Raw genomic sequence first — 23194 nt, forward strand, 5'->3', positions numbered from 1 at the left:
TGTTGTGGACTGAGGTAAACCACTAAATACAAAATCTTCATTCTAATTTAACCTTGCAAGAAACAGCACAAAGCTAATACAAAATACATTATGTTTTCTAAACTAATTTTGTGTTCTTTAAATGCTTTAAATAATGTGATTCAGGCTTACTTATTATATTCTGTGCAATCCTGATTTCAACTTTCACATTTTGTAAAATGAAATTAATTAGTTATTCACATACAACGTTTTTAGTGTAACTAACCAACATCATTTGAATGCATATTTATAACTGAGCTATACGGAATTTGTAGCGCTAGGAACATTAAGGGAAGAGCCGTTTAGGAGTTTAAAGAGCCGGATCTTTTTGATGATTTGAGCCAAATGACTCGGATCACAGAAAAGAGCCAACATTTCCATTACTCTTGACTTCACGTTTGCGCTTGCGCGTCACTGGCCGCGCAGTTACGTTTGAAACCTGCGAGCACGTCTAGACGGTCTGTGGTGGCTTTAGGTTCCATCCCTGCGTGATAAAGTTCTGGAACGGTAAGATATCCCGGTATTTCAGCAGTTCAAATATATGTTAGGGTCAGGTTTCAGTGATTCGTCTTGGTCTTCCGAAAATGGCTGAGAAGTTAATATTTACTGATGGAATTAGCTAACTTTATGGTTAGCAGCCTTTGCATTAGCACGCTACAGCTAATATTAGCTGGGTGACTGGCAGCTGTGGGAGAGTCTGGTCACTGAAGTTTGGATTTCCACACCGGTTTCTATGATGCGTGTCATTATATGTTTGCACTACGACCTTTAAAAGGTACACCATTAAGTCACACTTGAACATTGCATTCGACCCTGTATTTGCGACAGTCAGAAGGCCATGTGCTTATATTCAAACTCAGAACATTTAGCAGGTTAGCTAATATTTTAACACTATGAGCGGAACCTGGACTCGCTGGGGAAAAACAGAAATCTTGTCAGATTGTCAGCTGTGGAAATAACGCATAAAGGACCCGCAATGTAAAACGAGAATAACATCATTAAGCAGCTGCACTCATTTTGAACAGGGAGCTACATGTTTCAACTTTACACGCCGGTGCACATACAGATTTGACCCTGCAGGAGTTTTGTAAAAAATAAACGTTTCTAACTTCCCTCTTTTCCACCGAAAAAGTAATGAATAAATATGGAATTCCAGAGTATTTTATCTGTTCTTTTCAATATTGACAGATAGATAAAGCAAACACTGCTTGCTTTATTTTGCCTTATTCCCGTAAGTATTTGCACACTTCAAACATTTGCACACTGTTTTAGGTCCTGTGCACCCAGGCGTCACATCACGCATATTTGTTCTGTCCGTCTACATGTTACCAAAATGAGAATACTGTCTGTATAACAATTAATGTTGTGGCACATAAAAAAGTAAAACATCATACCTACCAACAGGACCAACAGATGATTTGAACTACCCAAGTATATTATGAAGCGTATAATAATCAATGTGAGCCTTTATTTAAAAATTACATAAAAAATATTTTAAGACTGGTTCCTCTGCTTATTTCCAGTAAATTTTTATTTTTATTTTTTTTGCTATGGGTATTTTCACACCACTGCCTTAGCAGTTGGAAAATATGCTATTATATAAACAGATTTAATTATTAATTCTCTGAATGAGCAAACAGGCTGATAACTTGAGATTTACATTCTCCTATTTTCAAGTTATCTTGCATAAAAAATAGTACAATAGTGAAAGCTGACATCAAATGACCTTTCATCTACAGGCTGCATTGCAATAATAGACTAATGAAGTGCATGTTTTTAGTATGTATTTAGTGTTTAAAATGTAGTGTATTTTAGTTAGTATATGGTCTATCTTTATGTAATTCAAGTCTTTTTTGCCTTTAGCTGTAAGCATGGAGCTGAATGATGCTAACCTGCAAACCCTGACAGAGTTTTTGAGGAAAACATTGGACCCAGATCCAACAGTCAGGCGTCCAGGTAGGTCTTTTTTCACTGACCTTTGTCTTTGGTATTATAAAGTGATGTTGGAAGGTGGGGGGATCTTCTTGTGAAGTATTCACTTGATGTTTTTTTTTTTTCTCGTATGAGCCACAATAAAAATTGTTGCAAGCACTCTGTCATTCCACCTCTCTTTTTCGCTTTTGTTTGTTTGTCTTCTCAGCTGAAAAGTTTCTCGAGTCGGTGGAAGGAAACCAGAACTACTCCTTGTTACTTCTCACTTTGCTGGAGAAATCTCAAGACAACGTGATCCGTGTGTGTGCTGCTGTTACCTTCAAGAACTACATAAAAAGAAACTGGAGAATTGTGAGTCAACTCAGCTACTTGAGTAATAAAACAGCCTATTTGTTGTTTTGTAACAGGACTTTCTAATGCCATAACAGGGTTCTAGAGTGCTAATATCTTTGGTGTGACAGAAGCTTCATTTGAGTGGCAGGCAGCAGCAAAAAGGCCATTAAATCAGGCTGAGATGTTAATCAAGTTTAACGTTGCGTGCAATAGTGGATCAAAAGAGCAACTTTGCTTCACTAAGTTCAAGTCTGAAATAATTGTTCATAAGAAAAATGATCTGAATGCAATAAAATATTCAGCTTGAGATGTTTATGCGTTTTAAACATTTGCACTTATAATTTAGATTTTTCTTTTTCATTTATTTTAACCTGGGGTGTTTTTTAAGTTTAAGTTTCAGCTCTAGTGTTTTAAACAATTTTTCAGTACGTTACCTGTCTTGTAAATTTCGGCCTTAAATAAAGGACTTTGTTTACTAGACAAATTAATCATTTACGTATTGCCTTTATGGACAGCAATTTAAAAATTTTTTTTTTAAAGAAGTGAATCTGTAAAACTGCAATGCTAAGTGTGATGGGGGGGGGGAATTTGTACCGGTGCACCTAAGAAAAAAAGTTAAATACACCAGTGCAATAAGTTAGTCTAGAGCCCTGCATAATAAAACATTTTCTTCTGAAATAAACAACAGTTAAATATGTTGCCTGCATCTTGAATGTATAGACCAGGGGTCGGGAACCTTTTTGACTCAGAGAGCCATGAAAGCAAAATATTTGGAAATTTATTTCAGTGAGAGCCATATAATATATTTTAAGACTGAATTCAACTAAATGTGAGTATAATAAGCCTCTGAATTAATTTTTTTAAATAATGTTGTTATAATACTCACCATTAATGTGACTTCTGGTGCTGCATGAATTTGCTGATGGCTTTGTAGTCTGGTTGGTACTTGGTAAGGTTAAGCTTCATGCAAGCGTTGAGGCTTTCATCTGTTAAACGTGATCATAGGTTGGACTTGATGTTGTTAAGATGTGAGAATGACTGCTCACATGCATACGTAGATCCAAACATGGTGCTGCTCAGTAGCTCTTGGCACGCTTTCTTTCTGCTGTCTCCCGCCAGGTATTTTGACGCAAAGGTAGCATGGCGTGTGTCGAAGTGCCGCTTTACATTCGACCGTTTCATCAACGCAATTTTGTCATTGCAAATTAGACACACCGCAGAACCTGCTCTCTCCACAAAGGCAAATTCTTCGGTCCTTTCGTCCTGAAGTGTACGATACTCCTCGTCTTTTTCTCTTTTCGCCATCTTCTTCGTCGAAGGGTTAGCTTTGAGCTAATGCCCGAGCAGACTGATTCAAAAGGGGGCATTTACCTGTTTACCCAGCAACAGCCAACGTAGGCTATTATCATCCAATTAAAATAATGGACTGCTCCTGCAGCCAATAGCAAGCCTGAAAAGGACATGAGCGGTGGAAAATCGATGGATGGATAAAAACTTGTTTTAATCCATCCAAATTTTTTATGTTTTATCTGCGAGTCAGATGCAATCATCAAAAGAGCCACACCTGGCTCGCGAGCCATACGTCCCCGACCCCTGGTATAGACTTTTTATATTGGGCCAGTTTCTCTCTGCATATCTATTATTTTCATTTCAGCTGTCCAGTCAGGAAGAAAGAAACTCGATCTGGTTAGGATTGTGTTGGTTTTTATGTTTTCATTAGTTGGATATTACCTATGCAATAAAATTACAGAAAAGTTCAGTTTGTTGCCTGTATATTTTTTTCTACCCGACGGTTTTGTAGAATCTGTAAGGAATCTCAAAAATATACATACAGTCTTTACATATATATTCTAATACCCATTAAAACATGTAGTTCAGAACATATCTTTGCAGATATTGGTGAATAAAATAATTTGATTTGTTTCTCCAAGGTTGAAGATGAACCAAACAAAATCTCAGATGCGGACCGAACAGCGATCAAAGCGAACATTGTAAATCTGATGCTGAGCAGCCCAGAACAGATTCAGAAACAAGTAAATGATCACCTGTTGCCTTAACTGACAATCTAATCTAATCCGAACCTCTGCAGTGATTTGTGTTATTGTTGCTTTTGTGCTTGATGTACTGGTACAGCTGAGTGACGCCATCAGCATCATAGGAAGAGAAGACTTTCCTCAAAAATGGCCGGACCTTCTGACAGAGATGGTGACCCGCTTCAGAAGCGGAGACTTCCACATCATCAACGGCGTTCTCCGTACCGCTCATTCCCTCTTCAAGAGGTAGACCCTTCACTTCCTAAATATCAAGTTTCAAATGGAGACAATTTCTGTTCGGAAAATTATAAAGAAACTGTTTTTGCTTTCAAGGTACCGCCACGAGTTTAAGTCCAACGAGCTTTGGATTGAGATTAAACTTGTGCTGGGCACGTTTGCCCTTCCTCTGACGGAGCTCTTCAAGGTTTGTAACCTCACTGCTTTTCTGTTTCAACAGTCTTACAAACAGGCTGCATCTATTTTCTAAAGTTAAAATAAAATACTTTGCAGTCAGTTCATAACCGTGTCTGTTTCATTGTTCCAGGCCACCATCGAGTTGTGTCAAACTCACGCCAACGATGTCAACGCCCTAAAGGTCCTCTTCTCGTCCCTAACACTCATTTCAAAGCTCTTCTACAGTCTTAACTTCCAGGTCAGTTTTATGTTTTTTTTGCTTTGACTTGTTTAATAACTAGTGTTTTTCTAGAGCTATTTGTCTCTTAAATATAGAAAATGGCATTTCTGCCTTTAAAATTTCATGTTTTAAACATAAAAAGAACTTCTTGTTCTTAAATGAAAATCTAGTGTTAGCAATCCTATTTTTTTGCATTTTGTTATGTTACAGTCACACATTTCAATGCAGTCTTATTGGGATTCTACGTGACAGACAAACAAAGTAGGAAGTGGGAGAACAAGAAATTGTAGTCAATATTTTATAGAACCAGCTTGAGCTGTTTTTTTCGAGTCTGAAAATTTTCTCCATTTTTCTTTGCAAAAAATTTAGATTCTAGGCCATTATAAAACATGAATACGTTTTCATTTAAGCAAATCTGTTATATGTCCAGCTGTGTGTTGAGTCATCATTCTGCTGGAAGGCGAATCTCTGCCCCAGTTTCAAGCATTTTGCTGTATCCAAATGATTTTCTTCTAGGTTTTCCCTTTATCAAACGTCCCCACAGAATGATGCTTACATCATCATAATTCACTATGAGAATGGTGTGTTCAGGGTCAGAGAGGTGTAGTAGGAGCTTTCTGGTGTTTTCAATACGGGTCAAAGCATTCAGTTTGGGTCTCATATTTGCTGTGTTTCTCACGCTGCAAACAGCATCTCTCATGACTGACTATAAATGCCAAATGTTTTGGATTAAAAAAATCAATACACTATGTATCACTTTACTTCACCCTTACAATTTTGCACTACTTTGGGTCTATAATTTAAAATCACAATAAGGAACAAAAGCATTACCTGTTGCATGACAAAATGTGAGAAAATTTGAAATGGTGTGAATATTTTTCTAAGGTACTGTAGTTTATTTCTCTGCTCTATTTAATTGCAAGTAATGTGAAAATGACACAGGTACTCTGCATGTTATTAATATCTCTATGTTATTCTTACAGGACCTTCCAGAGTTCTTTGAGGACAACATGGAAACCTGGATGACCAATTTTCACGGCCTTCTGACTCTGGACAATAAGCTTTTACAAACAGATGTGTGTTGTCCTCTCTTTTATAAGGCTGTAAACGTAACTTTTTAGAAAGTTCTGTTTTGTGTTAAACCTTCATATATTTATTTTATTTGCCTCCCAACACTTAGGATGAAGAGGAGGCAGGTCTCCTGGAGCTGCTGAAATCTCAGATCTGTGACAACGCAGCTCTTTACGCTCAAAAGTACGACGAGGAATTTCAGCCGTACCTGCCACGCTTTGTCACTGCTATCTGGAACCTTCTGGTCTCCACCGGCCAGGAAGTCAAATATGACCTGGTGAGACTACTGGGCCCTCTATTATACTGCCTGTATATGCATATTTGAATTTTTCATTCTCTGTTCATGTACAAACAATAATACACACAATTTCCTTGCAGCTTGTTAGCAATGCTATTCAGTTTTTAGCGTCCGTGTGTGAAAGGCCGCATTACAAGCATCTATTTGAGGACCAGAATACGCTCACCAGCATTTGTGAGAAGGTCATTGTACCCAACATGGAGTTCAGAAGTAGGTGCTCAGTTGACATCTGCTGCCTTGGATTCCGACCTGTATCTGTTCTGAAGTGGCGTCAACTTACTGCTGTCTCCTGTCGAACTTCAGGTGCAGATGAGGAGGCTTTTGAAGATAACTCAGAAGAATACATTCGAAGAGATCTTGAAGGATCTGGTAAAGATTAGGATGATTTCAATCTCATTTTTAAAATGAATTTTTTTTAAAATATAAACATACCGAACACTCTTATTCTAATATTCTCTTCATTAAAGTCATATCTTTGTGTGACACTCGCCTTTTTTCAGATTTTTCTGCAGAACATGCCTCCAAATTATGTTTTTTTTCTGAAAATTTGCATATCAGTTGCTGTTTTTTTTTCGTAGAGCATATCTAGACTTGACAACAGAAAATGCAAATATCTATTGGGTGGTGTTTGCAAAGCAGCCAATCCAGGAGCAACATTCATTTACCTTGGCACTGATTGGTTGTACCCCAAGAGCGGAGATTAGGAATATTGTGCATAATAGCTTCTCTAGTAGTCTCAAGATGGGTTATGCTGTAACCCATCTTAAGATTAATACACTGTAATGTGTATTAATGCATGTACATGTATATTTGGTGTTTCAATTATTAACATAGGCAGTTACAAGCATCTTCTCTTATACATAGCTTATTACTATATTCATGGGGAGTTGTGGTCCCTCACCACTGTGAAAACTGTGTTTGTTCTGTTTGTGCTATCCTTACTAAACATTAAAACAGTTTGTTTTTATATTTTGATGTTTTTCGTTCTTTACGGAAATCGGTATTGTCACTTTTTTTTTCCTCTCAGACATCGACACTCGTCGCAGGGCTGCATGCGACTTAGTGAGGGGTCTCTGTAAGTTTTTCGAGGGGCCGGTCACGGCCATCTTCTCTGGCTATGTGAACTCGATGCTGTCAGAATATGCCAAGAACCCTGGACTGAACTGGAAACACAAAGATGCAGCCACCTATCTAGTCACATCGCTGGCATCCAAAGCCCAGACACAGAAGGTGAATTGACGTCTAAAACCTGAAATGTGTTGGGTACCCTTTATAGGTGTAAATCATATTTTATTTATTTGTTTGATTTTTTTTGTTTGTTTTTTAACAGCATGGTATAACACAAGCCAATGAACTGGTGAATCTGACTGAATTCTTTGTGAACCATATTCTCCCAGATTTACAATCATCCAATGGTAAGACTTTTCTTGGTTTGTATGGAGTTAACATTAATAATCTATTTCCTACATATAGAGCACAATGTGTGAAGTTGTAATGGACAGTCTAAAGTCCTTCAGGGAAATACTTGTTGGAAAAAAGCACTTAAATTCAGAAGTATAAGAAAAGGTAATTAAGGTAATCCAGCAAGTCTCTAGGAGCTTGTAAACTACAGAGTCTACAAAGTGGAACTTAGCATTACTGTAAAGTCAATCTGCACTACTTTGTTCTCATCTAAAAACTTTCCACAAAAAAACTTGAATGCATGCATCCAAAGTTGCAGCATAGCGGCACTCTAGTACCAGAGTTGCTGACTCTGTCTCACAAGTATTTTTCCACGATTGAGCTGAACATCACATCCTTTCTAGGACAACTTTGTAGTTTCTCTGAAGTTTCATGGTTGCAGAAACCATTATTGATGTAATTGAATATGAAAACAAAAAACAGCTGTTTGATAAACTGTTTTGATTAATCTTATAATCTCATTGCAGTTAACGAGTTCCCAGTGCTGAAAGCAGATGCGATCAAGTATGTTATGATTTTCAGAAGTAAGGTATGAAACCAGTTGTTTTTTTTTTCTCCTGAACTTGTTTAATGTTTTAAATTAAAAGGTAATTTCTCACTAACGACTCGTCTTGTTTTCTCTCTTCAGCTTCCCAAGGAGCAGTTGCTGCAGGCAGTTCCTCTCCTCATAACACATCTGCAGGCGGAGAGCACCGTCCAACACACTTACGCTGCTCATGCTTTGGAGAGGCTGTTCACAATGAGAGGCCCCAACAATGCAACACTGTGAGCATCAATCGAGATTTATTCTGAAAAGTTGTTTATATTTGTCTAGATAAATCAGGCACTAGCTGAAAATTGTTTTCCTGCCCGGTCATCTAAATATCCTAAAACTAATAAATTATACTGCATGGCTTCAGTGTGTCGTTTCCTGAAGCAGCTCTACTGAGATTTCCCCAGTAATTCAGAATTTATTCATGATCATCTGTTTTCAGGATCACTTCAGCAGAGATGGCACCTTTTACTGAACAGCTGCTCACCAACCTGTTCAAAGCACTCACTCTTCCTGGTTCTGCAGAAAATGAGTACATCATGAAAGGTAATGTTTGTTTTTATTTACCGATGTTTTAAGTTAAAAGTTAGTTGCAAATTGACATTTTTCCCTTTATCTCCAAAGCCATCATGCGCAGCTTCTCCTTGCTGCAGGAGACCATAGTTCCTTACATTCCCACTCTGATTGGCCAGCTCACTCATAAGTTGCTCCTAGTCAGCAAGGTAACTATTTTACTGATCAAGAATAGTCATAGTTCTCTTGGGAGTTATATTTATTCAGATAAATGTTTTACTTTCTCCCAGAATCCCAGCAAGCCTCACTTTAACCACTACTTGTTCGAGTCTTTGTGTCTGTCTGTGCGGATCACCTGCAAGGCCAACCCGGTCACCGTCAGCAGCTTCGAGGAAGCACTCTTCCCCGTCTTCACAGAAATCCTTCAGAACGACGTCCAAGGTATATTTTAGTTCGGCTTCTGGGGGAAATAAAAACCTCTTGACGTGTTCCTGAAACAAGTCGATGGACTGTGCTTTGTTTTGTTTTGCAGAGTTTCTTCCATATGTGTTCCAGGTGATGTCTCTCCTCCTGGAGATCCACTCCAACTCTATTCCTGCTTCCTACATGGCTCTGTTCCCCCACCTGCTACAGCCCGTGCTGTGGGAACGCACGGGGAACATCCCTCCTCTTGTGCGTCTGCTGCAAGCTTTTCTTGAGAAGGGAGGAGCCTCCATTGCTGCTTCTGCTGCTGATAAAATTGTAAGTTAATCAAATGTTTTTGTGATGTAATAAATATAGAAGCTTCCAATTGTTCTTGCCTTCATGCTTGACTATAATGAAAGTGAGGAATGCTGTTATATTTTATTTTTTAAAACGTTGATTATACATTTACCTTTCTCCATGTGTAAATGCATTTATTCTCCCATTTCCTTCCATCCCAGCCTGGCTTGCTTGGAGTTTTCCAGAAGCTCATTGCTTCCAAAGCCAACGACCATCAAGGCTTTTACCTTCTCAACAGCATCATAGAGAACATGCCCCCGTGAGTTCTTCATAGTTCCTTTAGCAGCTTTAATTCAGTAAAGTATTGCCAAATGAACATCTTTACTAAATTACATTTTTTGTGTGTGTGTGTGTGTTGCTTCACCAGCGAGTCGATTACTCAGTACAGGAAACAGATCTTCATTTTGCTCTTCCAGCGACTCCAGAGCTCTAAAACTACAAAGTTTATTAAAAGTTAGTACAATCTTCTTATTACCAGTTTTTTAAGCACTTTTTTGACTTTTTTTTTTGTATTATTCTCAATATAATAAGCATTTAAAAATGTTTATTTTTTTTCAACTTGGCCAGGATTTCCTTTAAATGATTATATTTTAAGATCATATTTATTGTGCACAGTATGGGAGATTTGCTGTTAATCTAAGCCTCTGTCTTCAAAATAAGATAAACAGGAAACAGGTACTAGATTTGATTTGCAGGAGCAGCAGAGATTCATCACACGCTGTTGTTATAGAGCATTATTCTATTATTATGCAAAATGCAAAACAATGAAAAAAGATTTTCATAGGTCTTGGCAGTTATATAAAGAGTGGAGTTACTTTATTGTCTTATTTTTTTTTTTTTACCATTTTCTTTTTTTGTTTGTAGTTTTATGAGATGAACCATTTTGGGATTTAAGGGTAAATAGTACATGTTTCTAATGGGGGGAAGAAATTGTTTTACCAAATCAAAACACAAAATGTTACGTACTTTATCCGAATGGTCCACTAAAGAAATGGGGATACTCATGACAACAAATGGCATAAAAACTGAAATATAAAGACAACCAAACTATATGTATAGGTCTGAAAACTGAAATTTAACATTTCTATTATACTTGTATAAGTGTAAGTATTGTAACTAGATTTTAAATGTAGTTTGTTTTTCCAATCAAATATATTGGCTTAAAAGAGCATCACGTTTTTCTTTTTTCTGTCTCACAGGTTTCTTAGTGTTCATCAACTTATATTGTGTCAAATATGGAGCGATTGCACTTCAGGAGATTTTTGACAGCATCCAGCCAAAGTACGTATTCATCTTTTTGTTTGCATTTCTAAGAATTTGTCACTTTACAGCTGAACCAATATTTGATTACCCTCATACAATACATTAAAAAGCTTTTTGTATCAGTATTAATTGGATAACTTTCACTTTATCTTGATTATGTCATAGTAATGTCTGCCGTCTATGAATCACTTTTACTGTAGAAGTGAAAGCTGTGTTTTTGTGTTAAACTCTTAACCTGTTTGAACTGCAGGATGTTTGGGATGGTGTTGGAGAAAATCATTATTCCAGAGGTTCAGAAAGTGTCTGGAACTGTTGAGAAGAAGATCTGCGCCGTCGGCATCACAAAGATCCTCACAGAGTGTCCGGCCATGATGGACACAGAGTACACCAAGCTCTGGTAAGAACCAAAAAACGCTAACGGGCTCAGCCTGTCCACCAGACATGGTCACAGTTGTAATTCACAACTTCTACTGAACTTCCTGGTTCTGCAATAAAGGCAGATTCCAAGAAAAATTGTTCATTTGACTATCAAAAAGATGAATTTGGAGTTGAAGCTGGTTCTCTCCTTAGGACTCTGCTGCTCCAGGCTCTGATTGGTCTGTTTGAGTTGCCAGAAGATGACAGCATCCCAGACGACGAGCATTTCATAGACATAGAAGACACACCCGGCTACCAGACGGCCTTCTCACAGCTGGCCTTTGCTGGAAGGAAGGAACACGACCCGATCGGAGACGCAGTCGGAAACCCCAAAATCCTGTTGGCCCAGTCACTCCACAAGCTTTCTACTGCCTGTCCTGGAAGGGTAAGTTCAGATTCATCCAAAGTTTACATGAAAAAACATGTAGAAACTAACAAATAGCTATTGCGTTCCAAAATTTTTCCAGAATGAAAATTGAGCAAATGTCGCCCCCTTGTGTTCGTTTTGCCGCAGGTTCCCTCGATGCTTAACACTAGTCTGAACGCCGAGGCCCTGAAGTTCCTGCAGGGATATTTGCAGGTAGCTTCTGTGCAGCTGGTTTGAAACCGAGGATATGGGGACGTCTCGGTCGGAGGCCACCATACACTGCAGCCACAGTGGACCCAAAGTAACATGACTGAACAACTCCAGCTGAATTAATGACTCCATAGTTGTGTGATGGATTATCAGGAGGAAAACGAAACTGCATTTTGCCTGAATAAAGGTTGTCTTCTGATAAGGAAACGTTTTAAGTGTTTTTAAAGACATGACCAAATGCTGGCAAAGCAAAACTTATTCTCCTCGGTCATTCAAAAGAATTTGGATTGGTAGAGATGCAGACAGGATTGTGAGCTGCAGACCAACTGAACAGAACTGGAGGGACTTCTTTACCAGTTTAGTTTGTTTGAATTAGTTTTGGTCCTGGTGTCTTCAGTCTGTGGCTCAAGCATCAATAACTCATGTTTCTGTTGCATGTTTCTCTCAAATTTGTCGTATTGTCCTTTTTTTCTGCACAGTTTCTTAACGTGAATAAAGAGACACGCTTCTTTACATCTGTCACTGCTGCCGTGTTTTACTTTTAAATTGGATTCTTGTAAAACTTTATGAAACTTTTTTCTTAAGAACATTTATAAAAAATGCTCTATATTATTGCAGGGTGGTGAATAAAATGACTGCACTGCACACGTTTTGACTTACACAGCGAGTGCGCTTTACATTTATTCCCCGATTTATTTTTTATTTTTTTTAGAGGGAGTTTTTTTTTTTAATTGGAGCATCATAATCTCACTAATAATTTCAGAAAAATCTGTTGCATCGTGGTGTTCAAGAGCTTCTAATTTGTAATCATTTTTGTTTGGCAAATTGCTTTTTGCTACTAGGCTGTACAAGGACAAATATTTAACTTGCCACAATCTACAGTGAGTAAGGTGGTAAAAAGTGAAAATATTTCCACTGCTCTTTTTCTCCATGACAAAAACATTTACTCAAAACATTTGTAATTTTTTGGGAAAAAAAAAAAATCAGTAGGATAATAAGTTACTGTATTAAAAGTAAAATTTATTTTGAAGCTTTATACACATATTTTCTGAGGGGCGCTGTGTATTATAAAATGCACAAACAAGCCTTTGGTGTCCACATTAGCCCATTGAAAAACACTGGAAGACATTACTGGAAAAGTCTCAGGAAGACTGGATGTGGCCGCCTGAGGTTTTTGTCTCAGCGTTCTTGATGAAGGGCATCATGCACTTATCGCCTCCCATGAAGCGATATGCCACAACGTTGGCCTCCCAAGGTAACAACCTGTAAAGTATAAAACAAATCAGTATCTAACTCTAACAGTCATGCTTACCGATGAAGGCTCATAAGTACTCACGCTCTTGCGATGAAGGCGATGTACATGATGCGAGGAATGCAGATCATTTCCTGCTCGCCCAGGATGGCTTTCATGGATTGCTGGACTGTATAGAGAGGCTCAAGTGGAGGAATCAGGTTCCGAATTTCTTTCCTGGGAAATGTGAATAAATAAAAAAAGCTGAAATTAAAGGTATATTTCTCCATTGCAACCTGTCAGATGGGCTCACAGATGCACTGAAGCTTCTCACCTGATCTCACAGCCTGAAAACATCCCTGTGTCTACGATGTAGGGGCACACCAATGTGGTTTTGATGCCGTCGTGGTTTTCTGCCCGCAGCTCGTGTGCCAGGGACTCATGGAAGCCAACAGCACCGAACTTACTGGCACAATAATCCTGCAAGAGAGAGTAAAATTGCTCAGGTCCATGATGTCCTTTTTTACTGGTGAGGCTTCATTCTTTTTTTTATTTTTATTTTTTGACATCGAGTCACGCAGCGTACCTCCACACATGCTGTGGTGAACAGTCCAAGAGCACTAGCAATAGTGACGATATGGCCGTGGTTTCTGGCTTTCATCTGAGGCAGGAAGGCTTTTGTCATCTGGTGAAGAAGATGTAACAAAGGTCAACATTGCAGTACAGAGAATATAAAACCTGTCAAATCATGTTTGGAGTTTTGAACTATTTAAAATCAACTCTTTTATTTCATTTTAAAGCTTTTGGGAAATAAAGAACCTCTAACACTAAAGTGTCTGATGAATACCCTCATAAATGTTGCTAAGGTGGAATAGACTTTGTAGACATTTCTCCACAGGTACGCCTTAACCTGAATCATTTTCACAGGAATTTGCTTCAATGTATGAAATTTACGCAAAGATTAAGCACCTACAGTGACATGACAGACATGCTTTAAAGCACAGTCTATTGAGGGCTGATGTCCAAAACCATATCTTAGCCTGGTTTGTCCATTCCATGGAGGATGTTTTATAGCTCTTCTATTCACTTTTGTGATGCATCAGTAACACTAGCAGAGCAAAGAGAGTCAGCATATTAGCAGTCCCTTTCACTGGAAGGAAGTGCAACACTATTTACTCTTTCTGCACCAAACTTTACGTTTTGCAAAGTGCAGGTACTGTTCTCTAGACAACAGCCAAACAGACAGATACTGGATGACCAGACATAGACTTTATTCTCCACACTAGATGACTTATTCCGCTCTAAAGTTCAGTGCCAGACTGTTATACACTAATGCATCTTGTGAAGCCAATCAGCTTCCTATGTTATGTTAAATTATGACATTGAGACTGAAGCTTAAGGAAAAGCAGAATCCTATGTTTAAGGCGCTTTTCTTTCTCTTGTGGGATGGCTAAATCATCTCCTTACTATGTGTTCTTTATAGACAGGCAGAACTTAATTAACTGGACTTTCTTTTATAACCAGGACATGCAGTACAATCCGCTGCGGTACAGGCTGATCCGATCTCTTTCACGCTCCGCTGCACAAACCCTAACCCCGACCATCGGGGACAGCGAGTGTCTGTTGCATAATCCATATCTGCCTGTGTTTGCTCTGAATGAAGTTTCGCAGAGTTGCACGGGTGTTTGCGTAGAAGACGTAAGAAGGCTTACCCAAAACAGCGCATGGCAGTTCACCAGCAGAGTCCTCTCCAGAAGCTCGTCCGGACACTCCAGCAGCCTCCGTCCGGCCACCACCCCCGCATTGTTGACCAGGATGGAGACATCCCCGACCTCCGCTCTCACCCTCTCCGCAGCGTCATAGATGCTCTGGCGCTTGGACAGGTCCACAGTGTAGGTGCGCACTTCCACGCCCAGCTCCCGGGCCAGTTGCGCGGTCCGCTCGTTGGCAGCCGTGTCGCAGTCCCACAAGACGAGGTGTGCCCCCTCTTTGGCGAACTCCAGGACGAAGAGGCGACCCAGAACCCCCCCGGCTCCCGTGATCAGACACAGCTCCCCGTCGATGCTCTTCAGCCTGGGATGGAGGAAGGTGCGCACCACGGCGCACAGGATGGAGTAGGTGACATCCATGATCATCAGCAGCAGGTCCACGATGAGGATCATGGTGCCTCAGCTCAGTCGGCTCCCACAGCAGGAGTTAATAACCCCGAAAAAAGCCGGGGGTTTAGCCGTTTTTCTGCGTGACGTGGGTTAGGATGGCCACTTTATGTAACATGGGTGCGCAGGATTAGAAGAGTGACTGATGAAGGGCTTTTAGTCTGACGCCCTGACTGTGGGTACATTCATAACTCCATCATGAGCTGTGAGACTGAAGCAGATTAAGGAGGTCAATCAAAGCAAACATCTATAAAAATGCTTCAAAGGTCAAATAACTCGATTCAATTGACTTAAAACAGCAAAAACACTTATTATGTTCAAGAAATAAATTCTGGCCAAGGCCTGAGGGGTTTGAAAGCACAATGCCATCTCAGCAGGACCAACCATGTGTCTGTCAGTAAGGGGGTGTTTTAGGTTTAATTAGAATATTTACTCCTTAGTTAGTATTGATGTTTGCTTTTGTTTCCCCTGTTGTGTGTAAATGGTCGTAGCAAATCTATGATATAAGCTACCCTTCACAACAATGGGAGATGAGGTGTGAATACTTTGTTTGCTCAGTTAGTGCAGTCATTTTTTTGAGAACAGCTATGTTTAGTTGATATTTTTAATTTGCTTTGAAGACATTTTTCCTGTGTCCTCTGTGCCTCACAAACTTTTCTCAGGAATGTTCCAGCTCTCCACATCTTGCTAATATCACTAAAATCCAGTCAGACTGGAGGGAATGTGTGCATAATCTTCACATGTCCATCCGGCTGGATTGATGTCTGGACTTTGACTGGATCATTCAAACACATGAATATGTTTTTCTTTAAACCTCTTTTGGTTGGTCTCATCTGATCAGAGGATCTTATTTCATGTGTCTTTCTTATAGTTTTCTTACATTAATGCCTTTCTTCAATGAAGGACAGTTTTGTTAAGTCCAAACTTGCCAGTCCACCAATTCAAAGGAGAGGACAATTAAAGAGAGAAATTAACCTAACAATCACGTACAAATGCATAATAATCATGGGAGGAATATGCATGATTAGGAAGACTCCAGATTTGAACCCAGGACCTTCTTCCTGCAATATCTTCCCCACCTCTTACATTGTTCAGATTAATAAAATACCAATAAGAACCATTAATGTTTACATTTATGGCTTTCACAGGGTTGTAGGTTATGTGTCAGCGACCTTTTACTCAGACATTCAATTTATCCAGATCTGAAAGTTATTCATGATCTCCGATGTGAGGTTGATTATCCCACTCAGAGCAAAATGTTAAACGGCTAAGCTGCTCAGCATGTGACCACAAATCTAAGTATTTTTTTAAAGCATATTTTTAATAATCACTCCTTCACTTCTGTGGACTTGCATCTGACACTTCTTCACATTGTTTTTTTACATTGTCTTTATGTTGTTGCACAACATGTTGACTGTTACTCCTTGATGTATCGTTTGTATCTCATTAGGAAAAAATCAAATGTTTTATCTTTAATTGACTAAAAACACAGCAAAGCTGCATACAAAGATGAACAATTGTTTGGCATAAAGAAATATCAGCAATTTTAAAGACTTGATTAATAATATCTTAAGGGAAATGTTTTTTTGTAATTTTATCACAAAAGGAATTATTAATACATTTCACACAATTTCTCGGCTCCATACGTTGATCTATGCTAAAATGATTAAGCAGTTGATTTTAATGTTGTGTTCAGTAAATTGGCCACTGGCTGTTCAGGGACCTCGTTGTTGTGCTTATGCTGCCCGAATCAAGAACTTGTGACGCATCTGATAGGAACTCCTTATGGAAAATCTTTTTTTCAGCAGGCTGTGATTTGTGAACCTGTATGTCATTCAAAAACTTTTAAAATTACTTAACTTTAAAAAAACCTACTGACATTGATGTTTATGACATAGATTAAGAAAAAAAATCATACTGTAATGCACACATCTATGACTTAATGTTTTCTAACACCCTTGTCCCTTAAACGGATCGAGACGGGTGCTGGTGCCTATCTCCAGCTAACGTTCCAAACAACCATGCACAAACACACTCACACCTAGGGAGAATTTAGAGAGACCAATCAACCTGACCGTCATGTTTTTGGACTGTGGGAGGAACCGGAGTACCCGGAGAGAGCCCACCATGCACAGGGAGAACATGCAAACTCTGTGGAGAAAGACCCCGGGCCGGGAATCGAACCAAGGACCTTCTTGCTGCAAGGCAATAGTGCTACCAACTGCACCACTGTGCAGCCCTAAAACTTAATGTAACATAAACAAAGTTAACAATCAGCTACTCACATTTTAAGGAATTACTTTTATACTACATATTTAAAAATACATTTAATAAGTTATTAACACATTTAAATATGTAATGTTTATTTTTAAACAACCTATGACTGCAATAATCAGGTAAAACCAATGATGCAAACATATATATGCTTTGAACTTATGATAAATGTACATTTTAATTACTTATTTCCACATTCAATGTATATACTCTATTTCATATGTATTTTTTATTTTTGTATTGCATTGATGTTTTTTAATTGTCACATCAATATAGAATATTTTTCACAGCCGAGCTTTTTTTGAAATTATGTGCCACTTGTGTGCCACTTCTTACCGTATTGAGTGGCAGATTTTATAAATATTTAAAATCAACCACCAGAGGTCGCTGTCGGGTAAGATTCCCATAAACTCGGATCTATTTGGCCCTCAGCAGCTGGCGCGCTGCGTGTAATCATTAGACGTGAGACATTTCTATGGAAACAATGAGACTCCACGGCTAGTTTATCGTCTTTTATTAAGCATCAGTCGGTAAAAGAAGAAATAGGCTTGAAAATTGTTTTCCTACAGCTTTTCTGATGATATTTACATGTTGTTTGTGTCATTTAGCGCTACATGTGTTGAAGAAAACAGGGAAAGCAAAAAACATATTCTTCTACAAACTCAACAAGTACAAAGTCTGAAACTTTTACAAAACAAACATTTTCTCTCAATCACACCATGAGGGCAGCACACAGAGCTTCAAGAAGACTGTTTCCCTGAAGGAGCGGGATGATTCAAGAATAATTTCTGTTTTTCAATGTGACAACCTGGTTCTTTGAAGTCTTTTATTTCCAGATGTGTGTGTGTGTGTGTGTTATTAGACAGTAGTTAAAACCAAAATGTGTTTTATATCAATATTTCAATTAATACAAGACAACAGAGGACTTCCTTCAGACAATTCAACAAAGTGCAGTTCAGAAAATACAAAAAGCTATGAGAAAATAGTTACCATTCACTCAACACAGGAAGGAGCCGCATCTGTTAAATTTACTATGGCTTATTTTGCAAGAGATTTGGCGACAATTAGAGGCTCGTTTTTAGAGATTTGTCATTTACTGCATGTCTGACTGTGATGAATGCTAATGAACCCTGATCCTTCAGCATGTTGCACACCCTCACCGTTTTCTATCTACTTCTCTCTTTTGTCTCCAACACCTCTTGTAGAGTAGGTCATACAACCATTTGTCAGTTTGACATTTTTATTCCATTACCATGCATCGCTAAAGGCTGGACTGACAAAAAAAAAAAGAAAAAAGTCCACACACACCAGTGACTCCGCAGTTCCCAGTAAGCTCCACTGTTTTTTTTAATCCATCCTTTTCTGGAGTATTTTGTTACAAAATGTGTTCTTCTGAAATGCATGACAACGCTGCTGTAACCAAGCCCTTCCTGAAGGACCAAACCCTGTGCGTAGCCAGGGGGATATTTATAGAATTAGAGATGCGAACTCATGCTCAAAAGGATGCTGCAGCCTGTCTTTGCACCATCATGATGGGAAAACAAAACAAAACAGAATTAGGACTCACACACAAATCCATGAGAGCCTTGCTCGGGACCTGGCTCTGATGGAGCTCATTTTGTTTTTAAGATTGCATCGTTGTCAAGCACAAGCAGCGCTCGGTAAAAGTTAGTGCACCTTGCAATTTTAAAGAATTCACAACTCTTAAAACTCTTACACAGTTTATCACATTACAGCCACAAACATATTCCACACAAAATGGTGCATACTTGTGAAGTGGAAGGAAAATTATATGTGGATTAAAAAAATGCTTTAGACGCTTTTAGAAGAACCATTTCACTGCAATTAAAGCCACAAGCTGAAGCCTGATGAAAACTGGATGGAGAACATCTGTGAAGATCAGTTTTCAGATTCTCATTTCAATTTGACAGAACCGGGCTACTCTAACACATGAATAATTTGATATAAACAATCATACTTTATCTCTGGCTGGACGTTTTTGTGCTAGAAGGTGAACCTCCATCTCATTGTCAAATCTTTTACTTCCTTCAACAGGTTTTTCTGCAGATGTGATGTGCAACGTTAGTCCTCTGGAACAAATAATGCTCTGTTTGATTTTTGGATTATTCGACCAGAACACCTTCTTCCAGATGTTTCCTGTGGCGTCAACATAGGTGAAATTTTAAATGGAACTTTTTATGGTTTAATTCCATCAAGACTTTGATCCGAGTTCCCATGGTCCGCTTGGCTCTTTATGTAATTCTGTCAGTTCAGGTGGAAGGCCATGTCTCCATACATCTGGATTTAACAGAGGTCTGTGTGACGTTCAAAGCTCAGGATATTACTTTAACCTAATCTTGGTTTAAACTATTTCACCATCATTTTTTTGGGTCATCATTATGCTGTTTGTTCACTTTTTTTTTTAACAAACCTCTGAGGCCTTCACATAATATATGTAGTTTATACTAGGATTACATTACACACAGGTGGACTCAATTTACTGATTAGGTGAATGTGTAGGTTATTTGTTGCATTGTATTTTATTTAGGGAGTAAAGATGGAAGCTTAACACAGGCAAAAACTTTAAAAATGCATAACTTGCTGTCCACTTCACACTTTTGCGCTTTAAGATTCGCATAGAATCCCAGTAAAATACATTGTTTGTGTTTGTCATGAGACAAAAGGTGAAAAGCTATGGCGAGTCCTTTTTGTCTTTTTCAAAGCAGAAGTTACCCATGACTTTGGGAATTCAGAGTGGGGCTTCAGAGTGCTCCAGCCATCATTCAGGATGTCAGTTTAAATCAAGCTGATAACTCTGAAGCACAGTCCGTCTGTCGCACACTCCTTGTTCCCACTCTGTTCACATTTCACACTCACTCCCTCCCTTCAGGAACAAGGTGGCTGAAGTCTTCATCAACATCCCTGAAACAGCGGCTCACACCCAGGTCCATGTGGCCACGCTCCGTCTGCTCTTTTGTGATTTGCAGAGACGGGTGCGTGTCTCCGCGAAAGCAACCGAGTGACATAAAGCGATGATCTGGCAGTTTGACTGAAAGACCCACAATCCAGTTTTCTTCTTTTTCCCCTGAACTGAAAATTGATGAACTGAGATGAATAAAGGAACTGATTAAGAGAAAGTCTGTAACCATCCTCTGTAAATTAGGCTACATGCGTGCATCAAATGTGAGCCATCCAGTCATCTCAGCCCCTCACCATGGAAACCGTTCAGTCTGCTGAGAGTGAGTCTGCACCTGCTTGTGTTTCTGGACTTTTTCCATCCAAATGTTTGGTGCATGAGAGAGACATTAGAGTTTAAAAACAGAAACAAGCATAAAAGCTCCACAGGATGAGTACTCTGTCCTTTTTGTGTTTATTTGCTCTTTATTCAGGCTCCATTAGAGCAGATTCAGAATGCAGGGTTTTATTAAAAGCAAAGGCACAGAAATATCTAACTCATACTACAGTGCCAGACAGATTTGTTGGCACTCCTGGTGAAGATGTGAAAAAAGTCTGAGAATAAATTCATATTTTTTTCCCTGCAGCAAAATCTCACACTGACAATTTTGGAAAAATTGAACCATGGCTGGTTGTACAGGTCATAAAGCAGAATTTGATTTGGCGGCCCTCTTTGTGTTAAGAACATCACTACTGCTACCGGCATTGCAATAAAAGTGTACAGTAGAAGAATCTGGGAGAGGAGGTCAAGTTTCATTTGCCGATCTTTAAAGCAACAGGAATAATTGGTTATTATTTGCAGAGATGTATTTATGAAGAAACTAAGCTCAAACACAAAGAAAATAACAAACCTCGTATCAGATCATGATTAGATATAGTTTTTCTTTGCTAAAAATGCAAAAGTCTTCTCATTCTTAACATTATAAGAATTTTAGATCTATAGTCAGTGTTAAAGTTAGAGCATTTATGGGAGCCATCCCCCACATGGCCTCTGCGGCAGGTTCACTTCCTCTTTTCTGCAGCTGCTGTTGTCCTGCACACACATTAAAACCTTGCACCACTGCAAAATCTGAATCTAAATCACTTCACATCTGCTGTTTCAGTGGTTCTCTGATACCAGGGTGATTTTCTCTGCCAGAAAAACTGAAAATAGGTTGCAACTGGCTCTTTCAGCGTGATAGTGAGTCAAAACATGTGATTAGATTAGCACAAAATAGTTAAACAAATAGAAAAAAAAGCCATTCCAGAGAGCATAAGGGAGGCTAGAGGACTTGGATGGATGTTTTAAAAATACTCTGCAAATTCTCCCAAATTTTAAAATATTACAGAAATAGAAAAAGTGAAAAAGAGGGTTTTAAAGTAGATGATGTTTTTCTGTGCTGAATAAATGCCCTCAAATTAAAGTTGCTTTTATTAGCATGATAATATGCTACTGCAATATTAGCTGAATGTTAAAGGCTTTCACACATCTTTACCAGGTTTTCCAATGAACGCGGCTGGCACTTGTATCTCTAAGGAAACCATCTACATTAAATAGGTCCACTATAATATATGTTTCCTGCAAAAAGTTCCTTTAATTCATGCTTGCAAGACATATATCATAAAGTTTATATGTTTTAAATTAAGTTAGTGTGAGAGCACCAAGTTTGGTGTCATCGGGTGCATTAATAAAAGAGCAAAATGCAGAACATTTGGTGTCTAAGTGCAGGCAATACAGATCACTTTAACTTGTGAAAGTGATTAATCTGCCAAGAAACATAAAATGAAACTTATCTTTCAAAGCTGTTTTGTTAGAACTCCAGAATATCCTCCTGCTTATGTGTTTGCCCTGCATGAGCAAATACGGCTCCCTGAAATGACTCCTATTATGTGGTTTTTAAAAGGAATGCTCCAACATTTTGAGATAAAACATCAGGATGCACAACCGTCTGTATATGTCATCAGAAAGAACAATTCTTTGGTTCTTTACATTGCACAGAAAGACTGCAACAAGCATGTACAGAGAGACGGTAGCAAATATAAATCTTTCTGCTGCAGAATGTTGTCTAAGAGAAGCAACTCCTTCAAAGAAATAGAGCACATACAGTGCTTTCAAATGCATAACTATGAGGTTACCACAACATGTCAGTTGTTTTAGAAAATATCTTAAAAATATAAATTACTTTTTAAAATTTTGTACAGGTGATGCGTAATGTCGTTGTAGAGTCTGGCTTTGCATGGATGCACGTACAATATTTACACTCATACAAAACAGATTTTTTTCTCTGTTGTCTCCTGTCGCTCAATGCAAAGTTCACCTCATCCGCTACAACTGCTTGAAGCTTAAATTAAAAAAGACTTTGATGGACAAATGTAACCCAAACTTGAGGACACACTCAGACATTTAGAATAAAGGTTATAATCAGTGTTATAATCAGGTTACAATCAGTGGCGGTTCTTGGGGAGCTGCTCCTTCTGCCTCCCTACTGACAGCCAACCACACACCCATTCCTCTGAGTCCCATTCAGGAAGAAATGCATCAGGTCACCAAGGCAAAATCTTGGTAAAAATCAAGGTAAAATCAGGTCACCATATGGTAAAAACGGAGCATCTGGAATCAATTTAACATTAGCTGCTACATGTTTGACAAGATTTTATCTTTTGATTTTTATGCTTATTTTAGCTTAATGTGATCCTAATTCTAAAAAGTATTAAAAGTATCTTTCATGTTTTTTTTCCCTTTTTTTTTTTTTTT

At 38.6% G+C, this 23194-nt stretch overlaps 2 protein-coding genes across 2 annotated transcripts; one reads left to right on the forward strand and one right to left on the reverse strand.

Moving 5' to 3' along the window:
* Positions 1-401: 401 nt before the first annotated feature.
* Positions 402-12359, forward strand: cse1l (CSE1 chromosome segregation 1-like (yeast)). The gene is made up of 25 exons (XM_028003700.1): positions 402-525; positions 1882-1974; positions 2159-2301; positions 4215-4316; positions 4417-4562; positions 4650-4740; positions 4861-4968; positions 5934-6026; positions 6131-6298; positions 6400-6529; positions 6623-6688; positions 7347-7549; positions 7650-7734; positions 8248-8309; positions 8409-8545; positions 8755-8858; positions 8937-9034; positions 9116-9266; positions 9358-9566; positions 9749-9846; positions 9955-10040; positions 10787-10868; positions 11101-11247; positions 11421-11652; positions 11782-12359. The coding sequence occupies exons 2-25, from the start codon at positions 1890-1892 to the stop codon at positions 11869-11871; spliced, it is 2916 nt and encodes a 971-aa protein (XP_027859501.1). The 5' UTR covers positions 402-525; positions 1882-1889; the 3' UTR covers positions 11872-12359.
* A 516-nt stretch (positions 12360-12875) lies between these two features.
* rdh20 (retinol dehydrogenase 20) lies at positions 12876-17207 on the reverse strand. Its single transcript, XM_028001887.1, has 5 exons — positions 14788-17207; positions 13662-13760; positions 13410-13555; positions 13181-13312; positions 12876-13107 (listed from the first exon to the last, which is right to left on the reverse strand). The coding sequence occupies exons 1-5, from the start codon at positions 15235-15237 to the stop codon at positions 12987-12989; spliced, it is 948 nt and encodes a 315-aa protein (XP_027857688.1). The 5' UTR covers positions 15238-17207; the 3' UTR covers positions 12876-12986.
* Positions 17208-23194: the final 5987 nt, after the last annotated feature.

Source organism: Xiphophorus couchianus, chromosome 20 (genome assembly GCF_001444195.1).
Source record: "Xiphophorus couchianus chromosome 20, X_couchianus-1.0, whole genome shotgun sequence".
Lineage (NCBI taxonomy): Eukaryota > Metazoa > Chordata > Actinopteri > Cyprinodontiformes > Poeciliidae > Xiphophorus > Xiphophorus couchianus.